The sequence below is a fragment of the Nicotiana sylvestris genome, chromosome 11 (assembly GCF_000393655.2).
Source record: "Nicotiana sylvestris chromosome 11, ASM39365v2, whole genome shotgun sequence".
NCBI classification, from domain to species: domain Eukaryota; kingdom Viridiplantae; phylum Streptophyta; class Magnoliopsida; order Solanales; family Solanaceae; genus Nicotiana; species Nicotiana sylvestris.
In genome coordinates this window covers 149047471-149068324 of record NC_091067.1, presented here as the reverse complement: position 1 = coordinate 149068324, position 20854 = coordinate 149047471, and the positions used below count along the sequence as shown (strand labels likewise).

Below are 20854 nucleotides of genomic sequence, written 5' to 3'. Positions count from 1 at the left end.
AGAAGTTAAAAAGGAACAGTTCGTTAATATTTCATACCTTAAGCAAATATCTTATTAATTTGTCTAGATTTGAAAATAGTTCAGCCAAATTTGTAAGTTAGAGAAGGCCATGATTGCGTACATAGAATTCTTGAAACCTAAAATTGCAAAACCAATTATACATATTATATTAACCTATATAAAATTTAAAAAATGTGTTTGATAGAAATTTTCACGGTACCCCATTCATATTCTCTATGCAATCTTTTATTTAGTTTTCTAATTATTGTCTTGTTATCAAGGCTTCTTTCACCGTCTTTAGCCGAGAGTCTATCAGAAACAGTCTTCCTGCCCTTCCAAGGTAGGGGTAAGGCTACGTACATCCTATCATCCCCAGATTTATAATTATATTGGGTGGTTGTTGTTGTTGTAGTCTTAAAAGTTTCACAATTTTGCACCATATATATTTTAGTGATTGTACTTAAATTTGCATGTCGGCTAAACGTGAATCGACAGTCATTTTCCAAGTGACAGTTGACCTTTAATTTTGTATTCTAGCCTTTTATTTTCTTTTTTTCATATGGGAAGTAAAGAGTAATACTACTTCATTCCTCGATTCGAGGTGTTTCCATTTCTTTTTAATCTATTCCAAAAATAATAATATTTTTCTAGATTTAGAAGCACTCAATTTTAATTTCTCATTTTATCCTTAATAACAAACTTTTCTACGTAGCCAGACAAATATAATGTGATTGCTAAATAAAATTCCATTTAGTTAGGTTTCTTGAGTTTATTATATTATTTTATGCCAGCCCATTTTCTTGTTTATTACTGCTGTGATTAAGCAAACTCAGAAATTAGAAGAACTACAAGTTCATCATTTCAGAACAACTTTTCATCTCATACTAACAAAAGTAAATGGAGGCCAATACATATATTGAAATAAATAAGGATCAAAAGAAGCACATGCAAATGATACATGATCTGTTGCACAAATAAAAGAAAACTGTCGTGAAAAGTAGATAGAATAAAATTCAAAAGGAGGTGATTGGCAATAGTACACTGCTATGTTTTAGGAACAGAGAATAATGTGAAAATTTATTTTAGTAAGATGGAGGTGGTGGAGGGTAGTTGTAATAGTAAACGGGCGGAGGCGAAGGGGATGGTGGGGGTGGTGACATGTAATAATATGGAGGAGGTGGCGAAGGGGACGGCGGTGGTGGAGAGTTGTAAACATATGGAGGAGGTGGAGAAGGTGACGGCGGTGGTGGAGAGTTGTAAACATATGGAGGAGGTGGAGAAGGTGATGGTGGGGGAGGAGATTTATAGTAATAAGGAGGTGGCGGAGATGGTGATGGCGGTGGTGGAGAGTTGTAAACATATGGAGGAGGTGGCGATTTATAATAGTAATTTGGAAGTGGTGATGGGGTGGGTGGACTTTGAGTCTTGTCATAGTAAGAAGGCGACGGTATTGGGGAAGGCTGAGGAGAGAACCATTGTGAAGGCGCAAGTACAGACGATGATGCCCATGAATAGTGATATGGGGATGGAGCCCATCCTGAAGGTGAGGGCGGGGAACTATACTTGTATGGAGATGGCGATAATGGTGATATGGTTGGTGAACTTACAGTATTCTTGTCATTGTAAGTAGGGGAAGGCTGAGGAGAGGACCATTCTGAAGCGTAATACTTTTGGGTTGGTGTTTGTGGTGATGGAGATGGTTGTCGTGGTGACTTATTAGAGTTAGAAGGCGCAGATACTGGTGCTGGCTTTGGAAATGATTTGTAACTATAATATTTTCTCCATGTATAGTCATATGGTTTATGACTTGCTTCTACATTCTTGGATATCAAAAGTATTGCCATAAACCATATTAGATGTGGCAAAAATGAAGCCATATTTATAAGAGGTATGAAGAGAATGAGTTGAATTTGATGAGCATAAAGATGGAGAACGTCCCTTTATATAGTCTTCTCATCAAGTTTTGGTACAATATTTTAGTGAACAATGAAGCTTACAGCCCCTAGTTGGTAGACTTGTTCATCAATAGTGAATAGAGTTAAAGGGAGACCAAGTCAATTGCCATATATGCAAAGGGCAAATGGAGCTAGCCAAATGTGCATTCGGCATGAAAAGAGAAAAGGACCAACTATAAATTTAATTTATTGAATATGTCATGACCATATAAACATTTTAATTTGATTCTTTGTTGTTTACATATCTATGAAGAACTTCCAAGGACGGCTTTAAAAGTTCAGAAAAACACTTCATTAATATTCATGCTTTATGCAAATATCTTATTAAATTTGTCTAGGTTTCAAATTAGTTAAGCAAAACTTGTCTAGACTCAGCACTTAGGTTTGCCCCACCTAACCGAAATTTGCCTAAACTCAGTTGAACTCTGACCGACCATCGAAGAGTGACTCTAATATCATATGTGACAGCCATTCTGGGCCTAGGTCCTCATGGGATTAAAACGTGTCACTAGGGTCTAAAATTTGTTAACTTATATATCCAACATCCCTCTTGTGTTTTGCCGATGTGATATTCTGTCTAAACTATGGGGGTGTTAAAAGCCGTTTTGTTGTGTCCAGTTTATTTGCATTGACAATTATCCCCAGGAGGCTTATAGGCTTTGCCCTCTTCTTATGTTGTTTTCTTCAAGACTTAGGTTGGATGGCATGGGACAGCTTCTAATGATTGATCTGAACTTCTTTTTCTATTTTAACTATCCAATATTCGAAATTCATTGGACCGATAAATTCAGATTCACGCCGCACAAGAATTTGAATGAAGCCACTTATATATCAAAATTACATTCTAATTTAACAAGTTACTATATAGTGTTACAGGAAAATGTACAGAGGACATACAAGAAGCTCCAAGCCTTTCACCTTGGCAGTATAGTTCAACCATCAAACACTTAGCTTTGGCCGAAAATCAGACTCCACTAATAACTTTGTAAATTCATCAGCGCAAGCCATTCGAATACGCTCTGGAGTGGCTGGATTATCAAGAGGGAACCAGTCACTGTAACCAGCTTCCGCCCTTGCAGATTTGATGGCGTTCTTGATTGCGAATAAGACAGCTGAGCCAAGAAAGAAAGGTGGTTCTCCTACTGCTTTAGATGAATGGATTGCCTTGGTGTTTGGAGCATCCTGTTGACAAATGCCCAGAAAATTGTTCAACTGCGGACTCAAGATTGCTTGTGCTAAAGCATGTCGACTTCCAAATATAATAGAAATACTATGTGAAAACGCGACAATTATTCAAGAAAAATTAACAGCAGCTACTACCAATAACAATCTACTTAAATTATAAGCAATTTCAAGAAACAGTGAATATCAGCTCACCGATGATGTATTAGGCTTAACCAAGTCTTGTGAAACACAAAGGGCAAAAAAAGTAACAACTAAGAAAATGACAGAGAAGTTTTTAGCCACTGAATAAGAAAATCTAGACGCCTAACGTCAAGAAAGAGATGGTGGTGCAACTTACTTTCAGAAGAGAGACATTAAATTTGAAAGGCACATCGTTCAAAGATGGAAGCTTGTAATTTCCAGGTCCACATGTGAATAGGCATCCAGGTGGAATCCACTTGTGTGCTTTATCGCCCCATTTCAGCTCTTCCAATGCTACCCATCCAAGACCCTGCACAAATGCTCCTTCAATCTGCACCAAGTATAAGGAGTATGCACGAACGTTAGCAAGCACCATTTCAGATTGAAAGATACAAGATCCAGTGAGGTAGTGGTTCTATTTCTTTCCAAATATAGACAATTAGCTGCAAGTCTACAACTGGGATCTAATGGCACTAGACATAATATTTGCAGGTCATCTTTGTAAATATATGAACATTAGGAAAAAAGTAAACAAAGAGAAGATCTGGAAATTTCCCAATTGAGTGCAGTACAAAAAATGAAACGGAAACATTATCTACACATTAAAGTCAATTCTACTCTTATTTCTGGCTTACTATTCAAAACAATGAAATGGAAACATCATCTATACATAGATAGATCTGACAAAAGCCACAACTTGCAGACCTTCAATCATCAAATACTTCAGCATTTACTAATCAATAGTCACCTTTCAAAATTCATAAAAATCAAATTATGTCGATAAGCAGGCCAGTTAAGCAATGAAAAGTTCAGAATTTACAAGTAACAGTACGGAGAGAGCATTAATGACCTGTCCAACATCAATTGCTGGATTGAGAGAGAATCCAAGGTCTAGGATAATGTCTGCTCTCCTAGTATGGAAATCGCCTGTCAATGTGTCAATTTCAACTTCGGCAAATGCAGCACCATAGGTGAAGTACCTAAATGCAGTGCCTTTTCCAGATTTCCAGTCAAAACCAATATCAGGTGTAATGTAGAACCCATGAGCAGAAAGGTCTATTCTCTCCATGTAACATGCACTGACAAGCTGATCGTAAATCAAAGAACAAGACATGTTGATTAATGATCAATGTCCTTTATAATCATCATCACAATCAGTAGAAAAAGACAGTACAATATCTCAGAGTCCAGTTTTGAGGCAGAAATAAAATTTAAGACAGATAAATAAAGTATATTGTGTTGATCACTATGTACTGAATTACCAAAGCTATAATGTCAGCCTTGTTACTGAGCCAAGGAATAAAGCAGGTGATTAAGGTGAAAAAGCTCTTTCTTTAAAGGTCAAGTTCAGAAAAAATCTCTCATTAATCCTGCCTTTCTATAATCTCATTACTAGGAATGTCATGATCCATCAATATATTATTTCTGAAGTTAACAGCCTCATAGCATTTCACCTAAAGTATCTTTTTACGGTTTTACCACTCTCTTTTGCTACATATCCATGTCACTAAGTCCTCCGTCTGTTGCCATACTCACTCACTGCATCTTATACAAAATAAAATCTGCACTCTTAGATGAACAAATCACTTCTCCATCTGTTCTTTTAAGTACCTCCCCTTGTCCCCTTCATAAATTTTTGCATGCCTAGTCCCTAGTTCAACTGACACAAGATGTGGAAAATTAGATCCTTTTACTTTAAATGCAGGAGGTTGGGCTATTTATGAACTTGAAAGTAATATAGTTTGCGCAGTCAACATCTATTTGGTATTCGAGCACTCATATCTTTCCATGCACTGTTATTATCTAGCGTCTCGTTCTCTTCCAATCTAGGATATCTAACACACTTCATCTTTGGCCACTGCAAAATTCTGTTGTTTTCACATTTGGTTCCTTGGCAACCTAAGAACCCAATTAATTATATGGAATTAACCAAAGAAGCCTGGTCAAAGACTAGCCCACACAAGGCTATGCTTGAAGAGATAGTGGATATATGCATCGACTAATAATGCCTAGAACTTGGTACCTCCTCACTTAGCTAACTAAAGCATTTACATCCCTTATCTTCAATCAAGATGCATATGTATTTTGCTTCCTTGGACTGTTCAAACTCAAGTAGTTAGGTAAAAGCAAAAGGTAATACAAATTTAAGGTCTTCAATACTCTAATATACTTTAGAGTGATAAAGATAAATTATCTCCTTCAAATAATAAAATGCCAAGCCATCTTATGGACAATTGGTTCCTAACCCTGAAGAAGTATGACTAGCACATAAGGAGTTCACTCTATTCGTGTCAGAGACTAGGAAGGTGTATCAGGACATAAGCATATACCCTTCCCTTATCTGAAAGATGAGGTCAGATTAGAAATAGTATTTCATAAGCATTCAAAGATCAAGCAAAATGGAGAAAAAGAAACTAAACAGACAATATGATAAAGTTGATCACAAGCCACAACTGATTTGACAACAGCCTAGTATGTTTGCTCTTCAATTAAGTATCGGTTACTGTACCCACTAAGCCACTAAATGAAAGAAATTAACCAGTAGTGCATATTTATTATTTCGTCCTCATGCCTTATTCTGTCCTTGTTCTTGTATAAGTCACCATCACATTTCAAATGATAGGCAAGGAAGTAAATGAGATGAGGAATGAAATAAAACACATACAAAATAGAAAAAGATTATTTACAAGACAGGACAAGAAGAGATACCTCTGCAAATGAGCTAAAGTTATTCTTGGATGCAATAGGCTCCATTCGTGCTTTTATTTGCTCGCATGCATCCAGTACTGCAGCTCCATACATGTCAGAACTTGCAGAAGCAGCTGTTGGTGAAGCATTAGGAACCTAAAATTGGTGAAAAAGCAGATGAGACACGCACTTATATTTTCATAAACTGCAAAACAAAATTGACATGCAACACAAGGAACTTGAATGAAACATCATGACGTGCTAGAAGACCCCACCCTCCCCAACCCCCAAAACCAAGGAACAAAACCACCGCATGGCTGAGGAAGATCAATTTTGCCTTCTCCAATTAGTTACTATATACTTCAAAAAATTTAGGTAGCAATTGTAAAACTCAACACTAGAGAAGCTAAACAAAATACAGAATGTTTTCAAGTTTCTTATAGTGGATATTCACGTCTGGTTAGTTCATTTTCTCTCATTGACATCTCGTACATGCCTACCTCTTCCCTCGTCGCACCCTAATTTAGAAATAAAACAACATTTACGCCACATTATTCCAATGTATACTTTCGGTTTATTCACCAAGAAAAAATTAGAACCTTCAGGCAATGATATATTGATATTCGTGTCAAACCATACCTTATCAGTGCTTGTCTCCGAAATGAATACTGCACTTAGAGGAATATCAAAGGAAGATGCAGCAATCTGGGCAACTTTTGTATGCAAACCTTGGCCCATCTCGACACCCCCATGAGTGACCAACACAGTTCCATCAGTGTAAACTTGAACAAGAGCACCCGCCTGTAGTTCATCCGTCAGTGAATAACCAAGATAGATCTTTGGGATTATTAATTTTTTCATAAGAAACGAAAATATGAAACACTCAACAACCAACAAAGTGCTCTTTACAAAGAAACGAAACATATATCCCCTAAGGAACTATTCTCATCTACTACTCATCTTATCCAGGTGCATTTCACCTCCATCGGTCCCATTAACCTAGGGAAGAAAAAAACAGTTTCTGCACAGAAACAAAATTTTAATTTAAGCAGCTCACTCTTGGAAATCGGAACTTATGGCAAATGGTATGAATCATCCAGTTGTGCAATGGTTGGAAAATAAACAGATGGGACTTAAGGGTATGAAATGTTCCATGAGCGAATCAAAGTGCATTTTGTGATTTTCTATCAAGAAAATCACAAAATGCAAGTGGTAGAATTAGCAAGGAAAGTGGAACCTAACCAATTACAGCAGCCAGTCAACAGGTTATATCATGCTCATGGGTACTAAAAGAAACAGCTTAAAAATATATCCAGCCGCTTGAGTTGGTTCGCAACTCTAGGATGTACAACAAAGACAGCAACTCACCTGGTTCATAAACTTTATAGTGAAAGATATCCCAAATTTGGTTGGCACCATGGCAATACCTCGCTTCTTCCACCGATTCTGGCGATTGAAATTTTCAACTTCATTTTGAGCATTAATGAAGTCACAAGAAGATTTCAATTCATTCCAGAGACGTCCCAAGGTGCAGTCTTCAACTTTTTGACCATAATGCAAGACTGATCCTTCACCAATAAAATTCATTTCCTGGTCGAAAAATGAAAAAGAGAAACAATTCATATACATCATAACCTACAATACTAAAGAAAGCATGGAACGGAGGAGCTGCTGATATGCATCCCTTATGACGAAAGAATATCAAGACAATCATCAGAAGCACAAGTCATACCCTTATTTCTTCTGGGCTTTTGTTAACTTCCACGGCAATCCTCTCTATCCAATTCTCAGCAATTAGCATACCCTGTGGGCCTCCAAATCCTCTAAAAGCTGTATTACTAGGAAAATTAGTGAAGCAGACATTTCCGTTAACCCTCATATTTGGTATTTCATAGACATTGTGCGAATGGAACATAGCACGTTCAAGTACAGCAAGTGATAAATCCAATGAATATCCAGCATTACTGTAGATACGAAGATCCAAGGCAAGCACTTTCCCATCATTTGTAAACCCAACCTAAAAATAATAGAGAACATTAAAATTGTTACTCCACAAATCCAAAAAAAAAATGCTAACAAAAAACAAAATAGAAAATGACAGCAAAGCAACGTCTATCAAAGACATATTAGGAAAAAGAACAAAACTAGATCGTGCCCTTTCTATCACCCTCCCTTCAGGAGGTTTATATAGTTTACTTATCTGTATCTATCAAGTATTATTCTGATTGGGCTCATGTAACAAAAACAAACAGCAATGTCTAATCAATTCTCTTTTCAATTGTTATTTTGTGCACCGCAAAATCCTAACTCTTACCTGTTTATGCAGCCCAACAATGTCTTTCAGTAAATTGGTTGGTATACACATTCGTCTATTCCAATATATATGATACACTTTCTATTTTAAAACATCCCAAAAGGTTTGACACACTCAAATAACAAAAAGGTGTTCACCAGATACTAGTCACAATAATTCAAATTTAAATATGTGTTTCGCACAAACATTTGAGCAATTAATACCACTGAAGTGAATGAGTTACACAAACTTTTTTGTGCCATAAAACGCCAGTTAGGGTGAGTTTAGCTGTGTATAACATGATCACAAACTATTCACCTTGTACTTTCCAAGAAAGCTATGTCGCTGCCCACTTGTCATCATGTCTATATCCCTATCCAGAATGAGTTTCACTGGACGATCCAACAGATATGATGGAACAGCAGCTACAGCAGCAAGGAAAGCAGACCTAGTCTCCTTTCCTCCAAATCCACCACCTATCCTTTTAGTCTTGCAAACCACCTTTGACATTGGAAGACCAAGAACCTGAGAAACATACTTCTGGTGCTTCTGAGGAGCCTGCAAGATAAACAATGATTCCGTCACTGAATTTGCAGCAAAGACATCCCCCTTCTCTAACAAGTAAATCACATTGTGCAGCCTTTTAAGCTGGATTTAACCTAATCCACATGGCAAACCAAACTTGGCTCACAGCATTATAATGATCTGGAAGAAATCTTAACCAGCTTTAAGGAACTATCTAAAACCGAAGTCAAGGTAATATATCTAAACTGACAATGCCAAACTAAGATGATTATGGTTGATTATTCATATATCATGTGAGTCTGAAAAGCAAGAGTCTGTAGAGCAAAATCAAGAACTTTAGTAGGGTAACTATGCCTTTTCTAGTTAAAGATAGCTTTTGAAACATTTTTGACTTTGTGTCAAAAAGCAATAGTAGTCATAGAATAAGTATGTTAAAATGCATATAATGGTCAAATATGTGTCATCTGAGACTTCCAAGTATGGCAAACACATGCAGGGTACTCTGGTGGTTTTTTTAACATACATTAACAACTACTGCTCTTTGGGTATATTAGCAACTTATTAACTGAAACTAACTTAGGATCGAGGCTTTACGGAGACAAACTTTGTGAACTCAATGGCCGATAGCTAGCATGTTCCTTTATTACCACCTTTTTTGAAAGGATTATTAACACTTACATCTAAACTAGCAAAGTACAGGTGCTATGGGGGGGGGGGGGTGGAGGGGAATTAAAGAGCCCAACACCACAACAAATGTCCTATAAACCTAGATATATTTGAGAAACTAAGAGAGAATTACTAGAATTAAGTTGAAGTACCTGGGTGGATGAGATCATGTGCACCTCGTTGCCACTATCCACTGTCCATATTAAAGTCCCTTGAGGCTCCAAATAAAAATGTTCCTGACCACCTACCCTAACTTCTCCTTCTATAATATTGTCACATTGTCCAGATTGGAAACACTGTTCGACGTCTCCTTTTGTCAGACACCTTGCCGTATTAGGATGATAACTGTTAGCCTGTATAGCATCCTCTATTGATAAAACTGCAGGTAGATCTTCATACTCGACATGAACCTTTCTAGCAGCAAGTTTTGCATTTTCATGTGTGTCAGCTACAACCACTCCAATAACCTACAAAAGAATAGTATTCATCCACTTAACATTTGCAAAAGAAGATGAAAAGAAAATCTCGGAGCATAACATCATACCTGCCCCACACAAGTGACAAACACCGTGGCAAAAAGTTCCTCATCAGTAATAACTGGTCCAACCATATTCTTACTAGGTACATCTTTGGCAAAGAAAATACCCGCAAATCCAGGAGAGGACCTGGCTCCCAAATCATCTATTGAAAGTATACGAGCATGAGGTTTTTTACTCAATACCAGAGCAGCGTGTAAACTATTGGGTGGAGTTGGCACATCATCAGTATATTCTGCCTCTCCTGAAACCTGAAAATGGTCAAGTTATCCAGCCAAAAGATGAGTGGCAATTTTGGCCAAACAGATCTGATAAAGGATAACTATTTCATCAGTATGCCAGTTCAAAATAGCTTAACAATAATAAAAATACCAACACCTATGTGTAGACCCAGCTCGTACACTACAAACGTCATGATTATAGAAAAAGTTTTCTTCTCAGAAGAAAGAGCTATATCAAAGCAAAGGCAGAAGCAATAAAGGGACCCAATGTTGTTAAAGTAATCCATTTGCTTTTGGGATCCAAGAATCTTAAAGGGAAACGTCGTTTATCACTAGAAATATGCTCCTACACAAGCCACGAAACAAATAAAGAGGAAAAAGTAAAACGTGCCACAAAACAAATAAAGAGGAAAAAAGTAAAACGTGACACCACTACCCAAAACACAATTTCTGAATGATAAAGCTGATTTATCTTATTAAAAAAGTTCAAAAGTGACACCATGTTCCCTATGCTGTTAGTACAGATTCAATCCCAATATATAGAACAGGAGAGGAGCAGCAGCAAGGACCTAAAAACCCAAAATTCACTTTTGTTATGAACCAATAAGAGATGAATGTGTGCTTGTTCTTCATCAGAGTGCGGAAGCATAATAATAGAGAGGTCAGGAATCTCAATAGTACAAAGGTCATCCCAGCCATTATGTCTATTATGGTGTAAGAATTCGTGCCATGCTAGGAAATCAAGAACTCTTTTAAATATTTACAGCTTTTTTCTTGTTATCTGTCCACACGCATAGAATTTTATTCAATTCATTGTCTTCCAAAATCTAAACAGTACTCGAATAGACAAAAAAAAAATTACGCATAATTCTCATGCTATAAATGTTGTCACCTGAAGCCTTGACGAAATATGAACCTCAGGGGAACCCACAGAAGTGCCGTGCTTCCTGATCTCAAAATCCTGAATTGAACTAATGGATGGTCGAAGAGATGAATCTACAGCTGAAACATGCGAAGCTGGAACTTTCTCAAGAAACGATGGTTGTCCATCCATTTGATGACAAACCCACAAGAAAAATTTGAAGAAGAAACTAAACGTTAATGATTTTCGAAATTCAACCATCCCGCCAGGTGCATCTTCCTTCAGCACAATTTCATCCCCTAAAATTTTCAAAGCACCATATAACAGCTCTTTATTCCATTTTTTCCCGATTAAAAAGTCACTAGTTTTCGATGCAGCAAATGAAAGAGGAGCAACCCCACCATAGACAATCAAAGCATCTGAAACAATCCATTTCTGGTCTTTCTTTTCAAGGCAGACATGCATCCCAGCATTGACAATGGCAATATCATCATCTCTCCTATGAGATTGCTTAAACTCTTTCACAAATTCGAATGGCCTATTCCAAGGCAATGACACTGACAGTAAAATTTCACTACTTGCGAGATCCACCTTACGATAGCCCTGGAAGAAATTCTTAGCCAAACATGTTCTAACATTTCCTTTGCAGTCAATTATTCGAAACTTTGCTCCTGCTGCCATCCAAAGAGGGTTCAAATCTGATATTGGGCTTGCAGTGCAGATATTCCCACCAACTGATGCAACGTTCCGTATTTGTGTTCCAGCAAACCACTTTATCTGCTCAATGAGAGCTCGACATGATGATGTTTCATACACAGGACGCTCGTTTTTTACCTTCTTTAATACCTCCACGAGCTGTGACAATTTCACTGCAGCACCTATTTCTAAGCCGTCATCCTCAACTCTTATATGGTTAAGTTCAGGAACATGTGCAACAGATATTAATATAGGATAGTGAATTCTTTTAAGCCTGACTTCAATTCCCACCTCTGAATTTCCAACAACTAACCTGGCATCTGGATATCTTGCTTTTAAATCCAACAGATGTCGAAGTTTTAAGGGCCTATACCACTTTAGTCCATTTGATCCGCTCAAACTTAAATAAGTCAATTTCCTTAATAGAAGTTCGGGAGGAAAAATAAGTTCCCTGCTGGTGTAGGTGGTTCCATCAGTCTCGTTGTAAGAAAATGGCCGCCAGCCACAGTCATTGCTCAAATTTTGTTCAATAGTTTCTTCACTACTTCCAGCCTTTGGCCCACATGAACAGGGCTTACCCGTTGAAGGACAGATAAACTCACCACTACTAATGCTTTGTAAAGATGTGTTGGTATATAAAGCATTATTAGTTTTTGCGAATACTCGAAATGCATCAATAATTGGCCTATAACCAGTACATCGACATAAATTTCCTGCAAGACTTTCTTCAATTTGCTCTTCTGAAGGCGGTTCTTTAGATGATCGTAGTAATGCATACATGGACATCACAAAACCAGGAGTGCAGAATCCACATTGTGAGCCATGCGTGCAAGCCAATGATTCCTTTAGAATGTAATGGACAAAGCAGAGGAGTTAAAAAGAAGATCGCATACATCCATCATCCATAAAAAGGTAATATTTGCATTCACAAACTATGTTGGAAAACCATGCGATGAAAAACAAAAATGTGAAGCCAATTAACACACCTGAATTGGATGCAATCCAGCTTTGTGGTTCCCGATTCCCTCCACTGTGATGACATGCATCCCTTCCACAGAATATAGAGGAGCCAAGCATGCATTAATTGCATGGTGCCTACAGAGAAAATATAAACTGAGAAACCGGATATGATTTATGGAAAATTTATTATGGTCATATACTAGCTCAATTGAATGGATGTACACGGGGCCAATCAAATCAAGCGGACTTCCTGTTGACCAAATTATTGCTAATAATAGTATTACCATTATGTTTTCTTTAATCTCCTAACTATCCATATTCTCCACTAGTTTCTCTTTACTCTCTAAGTAAAGATATTCGCTGAAGACTCGCATTCCACTCTCCAAGAGAATTTCGACTAAGAAATAGTATCACAGTCCAAGGTACTAACAGTGTTACAACAAGCTCATTCTCTATGGATCGTAAAATGAAGAATATTATCTTGCACATAATTGGTCATTTCAAGTTTTGGAAGCGGCCTCTCGTTTTTGGTGGTGTTTGTTTTCTTTTTGGAGGGGGGTTTAAGTACAAGCCAAAGCCTTGCATAGTAATCATGAGAAACAAGAATATTTTATTCATTTTTCATGTACCTTCATACTGACTTCTAGGTTAACCTAGTATTAGGTGAGGCCGAAGCCAAGGGTCCACAAATTGTAACAGCTTAGTCTCCTTGAATGAATACAGAATGCTAAACTGTATGTACTTTATGTGAGAATGCACGGGAGAAAATATTATTGATTAATATTGACAATGATACAATGAGCCCTATATATATAATACATGTCCTACTCCTAATACATATGAGATTAGGGTTATTTACTACTATTTAACTATCAAACTAACACTCCCCTCAAGCTAGTGCATATAAATCATATGTACCGAGCTTGTTACATATATAACTAATACGAGGACCAGTGAGGGACTTGGTGAAAATATCAGCAAACTGATCATTCGACTTCACAAATTTTGTAGCAATATCTCCCGAGAGTATCTTTTCTCTAACAAAGTGACAGTCAATCTCGATGTGTTTAGTTCTCTCATGGAACACTGGATTTAACGCAATATGAACAACAACTTGATCATCACACACAAGTCCCATCTGACTAATCTCACCAAATTTCAACTCCTTCAGCAACTGCTTGATCCAAATTAGCTCACATGTGGCCATAGCCATTGCTCGATATTCTGCTTCTGCACTAGATCGAGCAACCACATTCTGTTTCTTGCTCTTCCAAGACACCAAATTTCCTCCTATTAAGACACAATATCCAGACGTAGAACGTCTATCAGAAGGTGATCCTGCCCAATCAGCATCTGAGTATCCAACGATCTGCTCATGGCCTCGATCCTCAAACAATAAGCCTTTGCCTGGAGCTGATTTTATATACCGAAGAATGCGAACAACTGCATCCCAATGACTATCACAGGGAGAATCCATAAACTGACTCACAACACTCACAGGAAAGGAAATGTCAGGTCTAGTCACTGTGAGGTAATTTAATTTACCAACCAACCGCCTATATCTTGCAGGATCGCTAAGAGGCTCCCCCTGTCCTGGCAGAAGTTTAGAATTCGGATCTATCGGAGTGTCAACATGTCTACAACCTGTCATTCCTGTCTCCTCAAGAATATCTAAGGCATACTTCTGTTGTGAGATCACAATACCTGAGCTAGACTGAGCGACCTCAATACCCAGAAAATACTTTAATCTGCCTATATCCTTAGTCTGAAAGTGTTGAAAGAGATGTTGCTTCAACTTACTAATACCATCCTGATCATTGCCTGTAATAACAATATCGTCAACATAAACGACCAGATAAATACAGAGATTTGAAGCAGAATGTCGATAAAATACAGAGTGATCAGCTTCACTACGAGTCATGCCAAACTCCTGAATAACTGTGCTAAACTTACTAAACCAGGCTCGAGGAGACTTCTTTAGACCATAGAAGGACCGGCGCAACCGACATACAAGGCCACTAGACTCCCCCCGAGCAACAAAACCAGATGGTTGCTCCATATAAACCTCATCCTCAAGGTTAACATGAAGAAAAATATTCTTAATGTCCAACTGATAGAGATGCCAATGGCGAACAACATCCATGGATAGAAAAAGGCGGACTGATGCAACTTTAGCCACGAGAGAGTATCACTGTAATCGAATCCAAATATCTAAGTATATCCTTTGGCAACAAGACGAGCCTTAAGTCGATCAACCTGGCCATCTGGACCAACTTTGACTGCATACATCCAACGACAACCAACAGTCGATTTACCCGAAGGAACAAACTCCCAAGTACCACTCGTATGTAAAGCAGACATCTCATCAATCATAGCATGTCGCCATCGGGGATGAGACAGTGCTTCACCTGTAGATTTAGGGATGGAAACAGAGGACAAAGATGACACAAATGCAAATGGGATGATGAAAGACAATTGTAACTTAAACCGACATAATGAAGATTAAGATTAAGTGTGAACCATATACCTTTTCGTAGTGCAATCGGTTGATTAAGAGGAGACAAGTCCGCAGTATTAGCAGGGTCAGGTGCAGGACGTGAATCAGTTGGGCCTGATGCTGGGCACGGACGACGATGATAAGTCAGGAGTGGTGGAGTTGTAGAAGGTTGAACTGGACTAGGTGGTGGCACTGGAGCTATAGTTGGTGGAACTGGACTTGGTGGTGGCACTAGAGCTATAGGTGGTGGAGCTACAACTGGAACTGTAGGTGGTGGAGCTATAGAGAAAGATGAATGGGAGATAGGGACTGAATCTCCAAAAGAAGGAGCTGGTAGCACCTCAGAAATATCTAAGTGATTAACTGGACCTGTGAAGTATGATTGGGTTTCAAAGAAGGTAACATCAGCAGACATAAGAAATCGCTGAAGGTCAGGAGAATAACATCGATATCCCTTTTGCGTTCTCGAGTAACCTAGAAATATGCACTTAAGAGCACGAGGAGCTAACTTATCTTTTCCTGGAGTAAGGTCATGAACAAAGCACGTACTCCCAAAGACACGAGGTGGAAGAGAGAACAAAGGTAAGTGGGGAAACAGGACAGAGAATGGAACTTGATTTTGGATAGCTGAAGATGGCATATGATTAATAAGATAACAAGATGTAAGAACTGCATCCCCCAAAAACGCAGCGGAACATGAGATTGTATGAGTAGGGTACGAGCAGTTTCAATAAGATGTCTATTCTTTCTTTCAGCTACCCCATTTTGTTGGGATGTGTACGGACAAGATGTTTGGTGAATAATCTCATGGGAGTTCATAAGCTGCTGTAATGGGGAAGACAAATACTCTAGGGCATTATCACTACGAAATGTGCGGATAGAAACCCCAAATTGATTTTGAATTTCAGCGTGGAAGGTCTGAAAAATAGAAAACAACTCAGATCGATTTTTCAATGAAATATCCAAGTGCACCTGGAATAATCATAAATGAAACTGACAAAGTAGCGGAATCCCAAGGTAGAACTGACCCGACTAGGACCCCAAACATCTGAATGGACTAAAGTAAAAGGTGACTCTGCTTGATTATCAAGACGTCGCGGGAAATGGGAGCGGGTATGCTTACCGAGCTGACATGACTCACACTCTAGAGTGGACAAGTGAGCTAAGCCAGGTACCATTTTCTGAAGTTTTGACAAACTGGGATGTCTTAACCGTTTATGTAATAAATCTGGTGAATCAGTAACGGGACAAGTTATTGGAGAAAGACAAGATGCGAGTCCATGTGATTTTGCAAGGATAAGGTAATAAAGTCCATCTGATTCACGTCCGGTACCAATGATCCGCCCTGTACTGCGTTCTTGTATAAAAACAAGGTCATCAAGAAATAAAACAATAGATTTAAGTAATTTGGCTAAGCGACTAACGACTATGAGATTAAAAGGACTACCAGGAACATAAAGAACTGAGTCTAAAGGTAAGGAAGGAAGCGGACTTGCTTGACCTATTGCAGTTGCCATGACTTGAGACCCATTAGCCATTGTAACTGTTGGAAGAGATTGAGAATATGAAATACTAGTGAAAAGAGATTTGTTACCAGAAATATGATCAGATGCACCTGAATCAATGACCCAAGACTCAGAAGTTGAAGATTGGGAGACACAAGGCATGCTACTATTTGTTGGAAGTTGGAACAACGGAGGCTAATCCTGAAGATGTCTGTTTACGTGCTTTGTACTAAAGGAACTCAATATAATCCGGTAAAGAAACCATCTGGATTGGATTCAATGCATTAGATCCAACGGATTGTGAGTTAAAGGCTTCTGATACGAATGCCATTATAATATTGTGCCGGAAAAAAGCAGAATTTTTCAAGGAATTACTGTTCTCGCTGGAAACTTACTGTTCACGCCGGAAAAATCTCAAAGTGCTCGGAATAAAAAGAAAACAATATGGGCCTGATCGGAATTACTAGAAAATAGGATTGTCCTGAAGAAATTTTCCAAAAAGATGACCGAAACACTGTTCACGTGCCGGCGCGTGGGTCTGACGCGCCGCCGGCGTCAGAAGATCTAGAGGCGCGTGAGAGCGCGTGGACGTGTTCTGCCGGTGTGGTTTTTGGGGTTTGGTCGCCTTAGAAACCCGCACCTGCTGGTGGTGTTATTTTTCGTAAAAAACCCACCGGAGAAGGGATTTCGCAAAAAAAGAGCCTTAAAGTCACCGGAAAAAAGGCACGGTGACTGTCCCGGACTCGCTGATAACTGCATAGCGGGGATTTCTCACTAGTTGCTCTGATACCATGTGAGAATGCACGGGAGAAAATATTATTTATTAATATTGACAATAATACAATGAGCCCTATATATATATAATACATGTCCTACTCCTAATACATATGGGATTAGGGTTATTTACTACTATTTAACTATCAAACTAACACTTTCCACCTCTCGGGTTTTACAAGAAAGCTTGCCTGTCATCGTGAAAGGATACAAAATCAATTGAGAAGAAAGGAAATCTACTAAAAATTTACTTCCTCAGCTCTTAGAGTAATCACGCAACTGTTCAGAAGAAAAACATTCAATAGATAAAGAGATGGAAAGAGACTCACACACATTTCTTCAAATTCTGATCAAAATAAGAAACCATCACAGTGCACGCCCCACACCCACCTTCACCACAGCCTAGCTTGGTGCCTGTCAAGCCTATCTCTGCATTGCCAAAGAGAAAGAGAAACTTCAGAGAAACCACCAAAACAAATTAAGAGAGAGAGAGAGAGAGCATAGAAATCCAGATCAATTATCTGAACGGAAATATGAACTGTAAATTCTTGAAGAATTGGGCAAAACATAGAGGCTGAGTTCTGAAGATAATACAAAAATCATACTCATCTAACAGCTACATAACGCTACAACTTTGCAGCAACTCGAAACTGGACTCACCAAAATTTTAACACCATACGGGTGCGATTGCATTACTAAAGGGAAAGTACAAACAAAATTGATTGCCACATAAAGCTACAACTCAACTCGAAACTGGACATACCAAAATTTCAACACCATACGGGTATGATTGCATTACTAAAGGGAAAGTACAAACACATTTGATTGCTAAGACAGCAAGCCACTAACTTATATACACTTCATTTCTTTTTCATTTACCTCAACAGCTAACCATGACAATAAATAAACTAGTACAGTAAAACTAACACATCCAAATCATCATCGATCCTACAAAAAGCGAATCAACAAAATTAACACTCAAGTCCTATTAATTTCACATTTTCTTCCCTTTCAATCCATCCACTTAAACTTGACATCCTCAGCTCCGCAGAGCTACTAACTCAATCAAAATTGCAAGAGAGAGAATACAGAAAATTATGCTCAAGATTAAATATTTTTTCTTTTTTGAGTTAAATAGCTACTACTTAATCTGATTATGAAGTTGAATTATTCATTTCTTTCTAAGTTTCTGACAAGAAAAGAAAAAAGAGAGAACCCCTCAAAATTAACTGTTCACATTCATCAAGAATTGCAAAAAATAAGTAAATTATAGAAACTATACTAAAAACTTAAAGCTCAAAAGACTAACTGACCTCTAAGATACTCAAGAAGAGTCAAATGAGCTAACCCATCAGGCAAAACTCGACGAACTCCATTAACGTATAAAATTGCTTCCTTTGACTCATCTCCTATCCTTTCCATTTCACTCTCATTCATCAATGAACCCATTTTTCCAAGATTTGATATATTTTCTTCAGCAGTGAAAATGAAAATTTGTTTAGCTTTGCTGATTGAAGGAGACAAAAGAGAGAAAAAGTATAGTTTATATTAAATTGGAAAAAGGATTTAAAAAGAGTCACATATTACACGTAAGATACATGGGGTTTTATAGGAATCGTAGTCGGTTGGTACACTAGATAGAAACGAGCTTAGCCAATTATGCTACGATACTACATTTAATTAACACCTAGGGGTCGTGATAGGATGATTATGATTTTTCTAATCTTAAGTCGAGCCCGTTTGGCTTGGTTGATTTAGAGTAGCTGATAAGCATTATGTGTTTAACAACACTTTTAAGTGCTGAAACTGATTTAAAAAATAAACACTTACGCGTTTGGATAAAAGTGCTGAAATTAATAATAAGCAGCTGAAGAACTGGGTATACGAAAAGTTTTGTTTTAAAAAGAAGTATTTTACGGATAAAATAGTACATATTTTGGTCAAACCTAAAATGCTTATAAGCTGAAATTTGATAAGTTGGGGGAGACCAACTTATGGCTTTTGACTTATTTTTGGCTTATAAGCACTTAACTTATAAGCACTTTTAATTTTACCAAACGCGTAGATAAGCCAAAAAGTGCTTATAAGCCAGTTTGACCAGCTTATAAGCTTAGCCAAACACCCTCTTAATCAAACGATCACTAGTTTGAGTCATGAGTATTAAACATCACGTAATGAGGGTAAAAGTTCTAACAGAAATTGAGCTAGAATTTTGAACTTATTCAGAAAGACAATTTATAAAAAAACACAAGGAAAAATTACATAATTTAGCTGCTTTCCAAAATAGCGAATATATATATATATATATATATATATATATATATATTGATTTTTTTTGTATATTACGATTATAATTATTTTTGGATGATCCGTCAAATATTTTAAAAACCCAAAAAAATAACTAAGTACAGTCCAATAAATACATTTCATGGGTAGTTTCAAGTACCTTGGGTTAGTTATTCAGGGGACCGGGGAGATCGACGAGGATGTCACACACCGTATAGGGGTGGGGTGGATGAAGTGGAGGTTAGCGACGGGAGTCCTATGTGACAAGAAAGTGTCACCGTTACTGAAAGGTAATTTTATAGAGCAGTAGTTAGGCCTACCATGTTGTATGAGACCGAGTGTTGACCGGTTAAGAACTCACACATCCAGAAAATGAAAGTTGCAGAGATGAGGATGTTGAGATGGATGTGTGGGCATACAAGGAGGGATAAAATTAGGAATGAAGATATTCGAGAGAAGGTGCGTGTGGCCCCCATGGAGGACAAGATGCGGGAAGCAAGACTCAGATGGTTCGAGCACATTCAGAGGAGGAACACTGATGCACCGGTGAGGAGGTGTGAGCGACTGGCTGTGGTGGGTACGAGGAGAGGGAGAGGGAGACCTAAGAAGTATTGGGGAGAGGTGATCAGGCAGGACATGACGCGACTTAGGGTTATTGAGGACATGACCCTTAACAGGGAATTGTAGAGGTCGAGTATTAAGGTTGTAGGTTAGGGAGAAATTGTGAATATTTCTACAGCGCACTAGAGTGAGATTAGTCAGTTAGGAGTTAGTCTTAGGATGCTACTGATCAGCTACTGATGATGAGCTTTATATGTTGGTTATTAGTATACTTTACATCTTTCTCGTATTTCCTATATTTCTTATATTGCTGTTATTTTATGTTATTTTATTATGAGTCTATTGATAGTACTAATATAGCGTCTCTTGTTGCTTTCTTGAGCCGAGAGTCTCCTAGAAACAGTCTCTCTGCCCCTCGGGGTAGAGGTAAGGTCTGCGTACATATTACCCTTCTCAGACCCCAC

At 38.1% G+C, this 20854-nt stretch overlaps 2 protein-coding genes across 3 annotated transcripts; both read right to left on the bottom strand.

The window, feature by feature from the left end:
• Positions 1-1082: 1082 nt before the first annotated feature.
• On the bottom strand, positions 1083-1877 carry LOC104224068 (extensin-2-like). Its single transcript, XM_009775626.1, has one exon. The coding sequence runs from the start codon at positions 1875-1877 to the stop codon at positions 1083-1085; it is 795 nt and encodes a 264-aa protein (XP_009773928.1).
• Positions 1878-2762: 885 nt separating this feature from the next.
• Positions 2763-19123, bottom strand: LOC104224061 (xanthine dehydrogenase 1-like). 2 transcript variants are annotated; one of them, XM_009775616.2, is made up of 14 exons: positions 18857-19123; positions 17873-17972; positions 12794-12902; positions 11142-12650; positions 10037-10279; positions 9645-9959; positions 8620-8859; positions 7741-8025; positions 7377-7598; positions 6648-6809; positions 6030-6164; positions 4171-4407; positions 3478-3651; positions 2763-3137 (listed from the first exon to the last, which is right to left on the bottom strand). In XM_009775616.2, the coding sequence occupies exons 1-14, from the start codon at positions 18990-18992 to the stop codon at positions 2895-2897; spliced, it is 4110 nt and encodes a 1369-aa protein (XP_009773918.1). In that variant the 5' UTR covers positions 18993-19123; the 3' UTR covers positions 2763-2894. The 2 variants fall into 2 exon arrangements, with proteins under 2 accessions (XP_009773918.1, XP_070018435.1); XM_070162334.1 differs by lacking the exon at positions 18857-19123 and having other exon boundaries at positions 17877-17974.
• Positions 19124-20854: the final 1731 nt, after the last annotated feature.

Excerpts from the sequence above, each read along its gene's own strand:
- LOC104224068 (XM_009775626.1), bottom strand. The coding sequence starts at position 1,877 with ATGGCTTCATTTTTGCCACATCTAATATGGTTTATGGCAATACTTTTG.
- LOC104224061 (XM_009775616.2), bottom strand. The coding sequence starts at position 18,992 with ATGGGTTCATTGATGAATGAGAGTGAAATGGAAAGGATAGGAGATGAG. Across the intron at positions 17,973-18,856 it reads TCTTCTTGAGTATCTTAGAG|AGATAGGCTTGACAGGCACC; the intron begins GTCAGTTAGTCT and ends TTGGCAATGCAG. Across the intron at positions 4,408-6,029 it reads ACTTTAGCTCATTTGCAGAG|CTTGTCAGTGCATGTTACAT; the intron begins GTATCTCTTCTT and ends ATTTACGATCAG.